The sequence below is a fragment of the Eurosta solidaginis genome, chromosome 5 (assembly GCF_040869045.1).
Source record: "Eurosta solidaginis isolate ZX-2024a chromosome 5, ASM4086904v1, whole genome shotgun sequence".
Classification (NCBI taxonomy): Eukaryota; Metazoa; Arthropoda; class Insecta; order Diptera; family Tephritidae; genus Eurosta; species Eurosta solidaginis.
The window spans coordinates 46,036,142-46,044,995 of NC_090323.1; the positions used below are offsets into that span (position 1 = coordinate 46,036,142).

The 8,854-nt window shown below is 39.5% G+C and overlaps 1 protein-coding gene across 1 annotated transcript; it reads left to right on the top strand.

Annotated features, from left to right (window-relative positions):
* The first annotated feature begins 1,826 nt into the window (after window positions 1–1,826).
* LOC137254153 (battenin-like) lies at window positions 1,827–8,854 on the top strand. The gene is made up of 6 exons (XM_067791888.1): window positions 1,827–1,973; window positions 2,042–2,187; window positions 3,749–3,907; window positions 3,960–4,284; window positions 4,363–4,790; window positions 8,641–8,854. The coding sequence occupies exons 1-6, from the start codon at window positions 1,827–1,829 to the stop codon at window positions 8,852–8,854; spliced, it is 1,419 nt and encodes a 472-aa protein (XP_067647989.1).

The window sequence follows — 8,854 nt, forward strand, 5'->3', positions numbered from 1 at the left end:
TGTATGTGCGCTCGTTGTTACCACCTTACGGCTTCACCATGGCTGTAGCATTGCCAGCACAATTCAAACATAAAGTATCACGTTTTTGTTAACGTTTTTAACGTTAACGAAATCTTTTCGTTTCGGTTAAAAACGAGATACAATTTATCTTGATAATTTCTTTATCGATAATATTTCGAAGTGTTTCAACGGAAACGGTGGAAATTTTTTGATAAACGATTAGCTTAACGTTAAGGTGCATCCCTGCTTTGAAACAACCCTTCAAAAAACGCGAGTACTCCTTAAATAATGTAAGGAATACTCCTTTGGGAGTATAGGAGTATTCCAAAACTAATCTGTATTCATACAAAAAATGTGCTCCAATTAACATTGCGATGTCCTAGGAGAGGAGTAGGTGATCCCACTCTCGCTTTGTTTTGAGTATTCCATAGAGTACATACGTGAGAGTACTTTCCAAAGTACTTTCACTATAGTACTCCATGGAGCACCCACAGAGGCTCATATGCCAAAGTACTAAAGGGGAATTGTGTCGGAAAGAATTATCGGAGTGAATTTAATTTAAAATGAAGGTAAATGAAGAGGGGCAATACAACTTTTATATTTTTACTACGAATATTCTTATGTTATTTAGCATTTGCGTGAATAAAGAAACTAAAACATAAAACCAGTGCGCGGTTGCATTTTATCAGAGTTGCCATAGTAAAATTTTATTATCAGTTATTTGTTTGCAATACTTTACTTTTGGCAACTCTGTTCGATCGTCATCGTGTCGTGATCAGGGTCGTTAAAAAACGAACAATGATCGGCTGATGGTGGTCGGCAAACGCATTGCAAAGGAGTGTTGTTAGAATACTCCAACATGAAGAAAATGGAATACGTAATCCAACAATTTTTGCAGGGAACGCACGTTTAAAGTTTTCCTGTCACAATGAACACAAAAAAAACTCGAATTTTGGTTTTTCTTCGTTCATACCTGTACATGACACATTTTTAAGTTTAAAAAAGAAAATATTTTTGTAAATTGAAACCGATTAATTAAAAATAGAATAAAATCAAGCAAAATGAGAAGACCGACAACGCCAGCAAAACGTAAGTTTTTGTATATGTTAAAAGTCAGCTGTTGTTGTTGTCAGCATAAGCATTGGTACGACGCAAAAGTCGAATGTATTTGGGCCTTAAGAGTTCCCATACGGGTCGAAAGAGAACTTGTCCAATAGTACACAAAGGCCAATAAAGAATACCTGTCCAACTATGGCTGCATTGGTACGAAGAGAACCTGTCCGAAAGTACCCGTAGCGATACAAAGATTACTTATCCGCCACTACCCGTATGGGGACAAGAGGATGTATCAAACAGTAACCGTAAGAGTGTAAAGATATTGGGGAAAAGGATCTGTGCGACAGTACCCGTAGGTGTAAAAAGAGGACCCGTCCGATATTACCCGTCCAGGTATAGAGAGTTACAATAAGTCTCTCTATAGTACGTGCTCAAACAAAATGGATCACTCCAACCCAGATAAACAAATCAAAGCTGGCTTTAGCAGCATATTCCTTTGCGAGTCATCACGGACGCATCTTAGACTACTCTTATTTTTTCCAGGGTGCTTATACAGTATGTAAAATCTAATGGATTCATAGTTTTCAGATATTTTCAACACTTTTTATATATTTGTGTAACTAAAATGCGGTGACAAAAACGAAATCAAATAATTATGCGAAGCATATTTGTGAGAAAAAATAGAATCGGAAATAAAGTTCTGTTAAAATTTTTAAAATTCTAATATTTCTAAAATAAAGAGCTAAAAATAATCTACGCACCCCACGATAATGACCGACGCTGCACCAACCGCCACCAAAGATAAGGGACTTTGGCGTGATCTCACAGCCTATTGGATACTGGGCCTTTGTAATAATTACGGTTACGTGGTAATGCTAACAGCAGCGCATGATATCATATCCAAATTTGAAGAGAATGTAAGTGCATTTATCGAGTCTGTGTTTTGGAAGATGGAAATTTGTTTACAAAATCTCATACAATGCAGGAACATGGAAGTGGAGCTAGTCAATCGGATAACAGCACCAGTCATCGACGTTGCAATAAAATGTCCACCAGCGCCGTTCTTCTAGCTGATATAATACCTTCGTTTTTAGTCAAACTGTTGGCGCCTTTTATGCCTTTTTGGGTGCAGTAAGTATGTGGGGCCTTAAATTGCGATTTAAGCGGCGGTAAATGGGAGTTGAATTTGAAAGACGTGTGTGCTATCAAATGCATAGACGTCAAGTAACAAAGAACTCTGCTTACCACACTTTTGAAGTAAATAGCGTGGCCTTATCCTGCGTCTCCTGACATCACTCGCAGAAGATAGCCGGTCAAATGCATAGCCATATTGACCACTTTGTCAAAGAGTTGCCAAAGCGCTATCAAATTCTATACAACTCTATCCTGAACTTCATTTATCTCTATTCGGCGGATCAGACATCACATATTTTTTAAACACAAATAAATCAACCTCAAACCAATTGGAAATTTTTCATCGTGGAAGCAGAACTTTCTCACTCTGGGATTAAAGACCTCTTCCATTCTCACCCAGGCATGATTTTGATATGTCGTGGCAGTTATGGTAAAAGTGCATATGCACAGTCGTCAACGACTATATTTGTCTATGAGATATGGGACTACGAGGGAGGGATACTTTCCTTGTGAATGGAAGTTTGCTAGAGTTCTTGCTCTTCTGAACCCACGATTTTAAAGTGACCATTGATTACTTGCGCTGAGATAGGGTCATCGAGCGGTTGGGGGAACTTGGTTGCCCAGAAACTTTCCTTTGAAGGAGCTGTTAGTTTGGTCAGGCAAGCTTCTATTGTTGCGGTGAATGAAAGTGTGAAGCTGGAAGTGGTTCGAGATTATCCGCAGGGTTCCATCTGTAGTACATGTACATAGAATATGACAGTGGACTCTCTGCTTGAGCAACTCGAACCATTTTGTGAGTTTTGGTGTATGCGGACGCGTCGGTGAGTCATTGTGTAAAATAGTGACTAGCTGAGGCATTCCAAAACCAAGTACTTGGGCTGTGTGAAAAGCTTAACTTCAGCCCACACTTGCGATGTGTGAGAGTGGAAATGGGGAGAGTTTCATGGTAGTTGCTTCGCGGTGTAAAGAAACGATGGGGGTCTTTATCGTAGTGCCGTTGTGGTTGTTGTTGTATTAACGACAAAGACACTCCCCGAAAGTTTTGGGAAGTGTTATCGATGTTGATGGTCCTTTGCCGGATATAGATCCGGTACGTTGGTAACAAAGATTCATTAAGGTACTAGCCCGATCATCTCGGGAACGTAGTGCCGTGCGATATACTCGTCGTGGCCTCCGTGTTACTACGGAGAGCATGTAAGCTCTCGGAGCATGAGCCTGTTCTGCTCATTTAAGCAAGGTACTTCAGTACTTCGAATAGTTGCACAGTTGGTCTAAGTCATCCGCGCTCGCATATAATAGTGAATAGACGCTGCAAATATCGGCGAGTGCTCAATCCGTAACAACCGAAGCGACTCTCTTTATGGCATCTTTAAGAAGACGTGATACGGACGTCGGGATTGAGAATAGCCGCAGGTTCTCTCTTAACTATCAGATGATCAGGATTATGCCTGATTTAGGATTCTATTCAAGGGCTCATCACACCATCCCCGCCATAACCTAATTCGCTTCTTTTATATAAGCTGTAACTCAAAAAAAAAATTCAACTTTATTACCACAGTACACGAATGGCTCTTGCTATCGGTTTAACGGTATTCAGTTTCCTAACAGTATCTATAGCAAATGTCAAATGGCTTGCATTTCTCGGTATTGTCTTTACCTCAGCTAGTTGCGGTATTGGTGAGAGCACTTTATTGGCCTATTCATCGAGTTTTAATAAGTGAGTAGACGCGGAAGTTTGTTTACATCTCAAACAATGCTACCATTTACAGAGATGTTGTCTCGACTTGGTCATCGGGTACTGGCGGTGCTGGCATATTTGGCGCTCTCTCTTACACCATACTAATCGATTTGAACTTGACACCGAAACAAGCAATGTTGGTCTTTCTGTATGTGCCCACCTTAGAGGCTTTAGCTTTTTGGATCATACTACGAAATCCCAAAGATGCAATCGTACGCACTGAGGAAGCTGAACTGGTGTCGCAGGATGTATTGACAGTACACGAGAAAATTGTATACTTTTTTAAGGATTTGTTGCCCTTCCTGTTGCCGCTCTCTTTGGTTTATTTTGCAGAGTATTTCATCAACATGGGTTTGGTGAGTACAACTGGATGAGAGTTCTCATTACTGTACTAAGCTCTATTTTTCGCTATTTCATCTTCAGTTTCTTTCTAGTACGAACTGGTTTACTTTGAAAATATTTTCATCACACCGGCCACACAATATCGCTGGCTTAGCACTGACTATCAAATCGGTGTATTCATCTCGCGCTCGTCTGTTTATTTAATACATTTTACAATTATTTGGCCGATGGCTATTTTACAGTGTATAAATGCTATTATTTTCTCCTTTGAAGCTGTCTTCTTCTTTGTTCCTAATTTCTGGATAATCATAGTTTTTGTACTATGGGAAGGTTTGCTGGGTGGAGGCGCTTATGTGAATACCTTCTATCATATGTCGAAAGTTATACCGCCGCAGCGTCGACAATATGCCATTGGTATGGTGGCTCAAGCCGACTCGTATGGCATCATAGCAGCTGGTTTGCTTGCCATTCCTGTGCATAACGCGATCTGTGACATGGATGCGAGAGAACGGGAAACATGGTAAGCTGATGGACAGAACAATTTCTATATTATTTACTGCAAATTTGAGAATATTTTGTATTTATTTAACTTTTAGTTATATTAAACTTAACTGTAATATCTAAAAACTTGTTTCCATTTCAAAAGAGTATGTGCCCTTCTAGAGGTCCACATATCTCGGCCCATTACTGTGTCTCAGCCAATATAGGCAGCAGCTCTGTACAGTCAGAAAGCTGTTCGCTGTAACACAAGAGCAAGTGTGCCGCTCACAGAACGACAGCTGATGATTTTTACTGTCAGCTCTCACACATCTTCACTGTGGCCAAATTTCGGCCTAACGTCATAACCGAGCATTGTGCCCACATTTCCCCTCATTACTTACGGAAATTATAGAGTTTCGATAAGCTAGGAAAAACAAGTGTTACGATGAGGTGTGGCAGGCAACATCGGAACAAAACAGCGCTGCCCATGGTCCAGCAATGCGCGGTATATACGAACAATATAGTAACGCGAAGTAGAAAGAGAGACGCGTGATTTGCTATTATTAGCGATCAAGTCTTCGACGATCTTATTTACTATTCTCTCGCTGGCAGTGCTTGGGGAAAAGACAAAAAAAAAACGGTCATAGCTACTAAGAAAGCTATTGGTCAGCCGTTTGTGTGCTACGCGGCTCCGATATGAGCGCCGTGCTTAAAAGTAACACACTGGAAGAGACTTCAGGTCTGTCGAAACACCTCCCTCATTACTTTCACGGGCGGGAATACTCCACATAAAGGACAGAAAAAGATATTTTGAACAGTTTTTGTAAATACTCAGAAACCTGGGGATCTTAACAGACAACTGATTGATCGGGCGCAGCATGCCAGGTATATAAGGGGGCAACACCGTAAGCACTATGAGCAACTTCGGCTCACAAGAATTCAGCCGCTTGTACCAAAAAAATGTAAAACTTAAACTAACCACTGCTTCTGGGGTCTATTCCTGTAAAAATGGACGGATTTTTACCTTTTCTCAAGTTAACTAAAGTAAAGATTAACAACTGTATTTGAACAATCCAGGGTATGTAAATATATGTACATGCTAGGAGGGGCTTCTCAGCGAATGGCCCATAACCCAATGCACAATTCTCTTGTTTCGTGTAAGTCCCATATGGAGTCGCTGCACTAAGCGAACAGTCGCATATATCTCGAAAAATGCAACTGAGGTTCAAGAAGTACAAAAGCACCAAATTACACTTCTTATAACGCACTGCACATCTCCGTATGTATCTCCTTACTCTACTAGCTGGATATGTTGTGTTAGCTAGCAAACCCGGCGAAGGAAACTAACTTGGGCATTATTAAGAGCCGCTGTGATACCACCTAAGATAATGTTGACGTGTGCTATAACTACTTAAAACATCATGGTGTAACAACGATGTAGTTTCGAATAAGGCCGACCTGTACCCTGGATAGGTCCACCGCAGATCTTAGACGGGACCGAAACGCTTTCGTCTGAATCTACCAGAAGCTAGACAGTCAAGCACAAAGTGCTTTGATGACTCCACCTCGTTAGCCTGCCTGCAACAACATCAAGAGAGGTTTTCCAGTATGTTTAAACCTACTGCATAGACTTTCAATGAACCATCTGCCAGCTGGTGCTCTGCTAAGCTTTTCAGTCATCAATCGGGGTGCGAAGAGCAACGAAATAACGCTTTATATATGTTACCACGGCACATATTTATATAATATAAAAAAAAAACAAATATTCAGACACATAATACTCCAGACATAACAAACTGACAAAATTGCTGAAGCCGCAACACATACAAAGCAAACCGTGTGAACAGTAAGCGGTAAATGGAAACCAAATTAAAAATAAACAAAGCAGTTTTCACTTTCATCGCGGTAAGGCAAACGTAGGTTAGATTGTAAGAATTATTATAGATTATCAGATATAAGTTTGCATTCAATAAAGGAGCACGTCTCCCGTGTAAAAATATATTTTTTTAGAATTTACAATTTGTAAAAGTTTAACTGGCGCCCGAGCAGGGACCAGCGTGCGAAGGTAGCATTAGCCCGAAAAACAAAAAGTACGGCTACGCGTGTGTAAACTAAATGCGGCATACACTTTACAAGGACCTGGATAAAAGTAGCGGCTAGAACCCTCAGTACCGGAAAGGAAACAGGATAAATTCGAACCACTCATCAACCCCAATGACCTTCGCTGGACCAATGTTTTTTATGTAAGATTTAGCTATGTAAGAAAGTTACAAAAAGTGAAATCGTTTTTATGTAAAAGAAATTGCGAGAAAAAAAATTATTATCGAAGATACAACTGTGAAAAGGAAAAATTCAGATAAAAAGTTTATAAAGAAGAATAATAATAAATCTTAGAAAAAAAAGAGAAACAAAAGCAAAAATAATAAGTAAAATTTCAAGAATTGACTTTGCAAATTCTTGAAAGGAAAAGATTTTTTTCAGAAAAAAGGAAACTACAAAAGGAAAGAAAAGAAAAATTCGTATAAAAAATTTAAGAAGAAGAATAATAAGAAATATTAGAAAAAAGGAAACAAAAAGTGAAATTTAAAGAACTATTCTTGCAAGTTTTAGATAGGTAAAGATTTTTTAGAAAAAAAAAAACGGATCAAAAGCGGTTTAGTAAAAATTAATTAAAATTAATAAAAACTAAAAATTTTAAGGAAATCTAATTGCTCTGTTGAGAAAAATGCCGGATACCGCGGAAGAATTGGTTAATCAACTGAATCAACTCAGGTTAGAATAAGGGTATTCCCAGCATGGAAATCCCTCACAACAAGAAACCCCCTCTACCTCTAATTCCTCATTAGTAGAGACAATCGTTAAAGAAGTGATGGAGAGAATTAAAACTCCACCAATAAATGATTTTCATCAACCCGACCATAACGTGACAGTGAACGTAAATAACATCAATGAATTAGACAAAATACCAGATATGGTCAAATGCCTACGCGAGCTCTCGGGACGTCCAGGAGAATTTAACTCCTGGCGGAAAAGCGTCGACAGAATATTTAAGGTTTACGAAGGATTGAGGGATACACCAAAGTAATTTTCTATACTCCATACAGTTAGGCACAAAATTGTCGGCGACGCTGCACTAGAATCGTATAGCACACCGCTCGATTGGGCACAAATTAGGAAATGCCTTATGATGCATTATTCAGATAAAAGAGACATTGGTACTCTCGAGTACCAAATGAAAACTCTGACCCAAAGAAACGACGACATCCCGAAGTTTTACCAAAAAGTTTACCAACATCTGTCCCTTATCCTAGACAAGATATCCTGCCTAGACTTAGGAGAGGAATCAATTAGAACCATGACAAATTCGTACAGAGATAAAGCCCTCGATACCTTCGTTCGCGGACTTAACGGGGACCTTCCCCGTCTCCTTAGCATCCGTGAACCAACCACACTGCCACAGGCATTACACCTGTGCCAGAAACTTGACAATATGGCATTTCGTATGAATCATGCACATAGCATGAACAAAACATTCAACTACGCACCACCCCGACCTCCTCAACAAAGCGCAAATTATAATAACAATAGACCATTTTATCCCGAATTGACATATTCTACGACACCTAGAACTAATTTTATGCCAAGAACGCAAACATTTAATCGACAACCGAATAGATATCAACCACAAACGTTTCGTCAACAACAACCTTTTACGTCACCTAATAACTACAATTACCTTCAAAACAACCAAGGATTCCGTATGAATCAATTCGGTTATAACAATCAAGCGAACCATCCTAAAACGAATAGGCCTAATTTACCCCTAAACCACCTGTCCCTATGGACGTAGATCATTCTATCCACTCAAGACAGGTAAATTACCAAAACAGGCCAAATAACAATCATAATAATTACGCACAGAAGCGTCCCCTCTCATCTCAAAATATGCATCAACCCAATAAGATTCAAAGGAACTTCCATGTCGATACGGGATCAGCGAATCCATATGAGAATATGAAGATCCTGACCACATATACGGGGGGAACACAAACCCCAATAGCTATGGAACGTCGAACCAATTTCCAAAATCAGATGATAATGTAA

Excerpts from the sequence above, each read along its gene's own strand:
- LOC137254153 (XM_067791888.1), top strand. The coding sequence starts at position 1,827 with ATGACCGACGCTGCACCAACCGCCACCAAAGATAAGGGACTTTGGCGT. Across the intron at positions 1,974-2,041 it reads TATCCAAATTTGAAGAGAAT|GAACATGGAAGTGGAGCTAG; the intron begins GTAAGTGCATTT and ends CATACAATGCAG. Across the intron at positions 3,908-3,959 it reads TATTCATCGAGTTTTAATAA|AGATGTTGTCTCGACTTGGT; the intron begins GTGAGTAGACGC and ends TACCATTTACAG.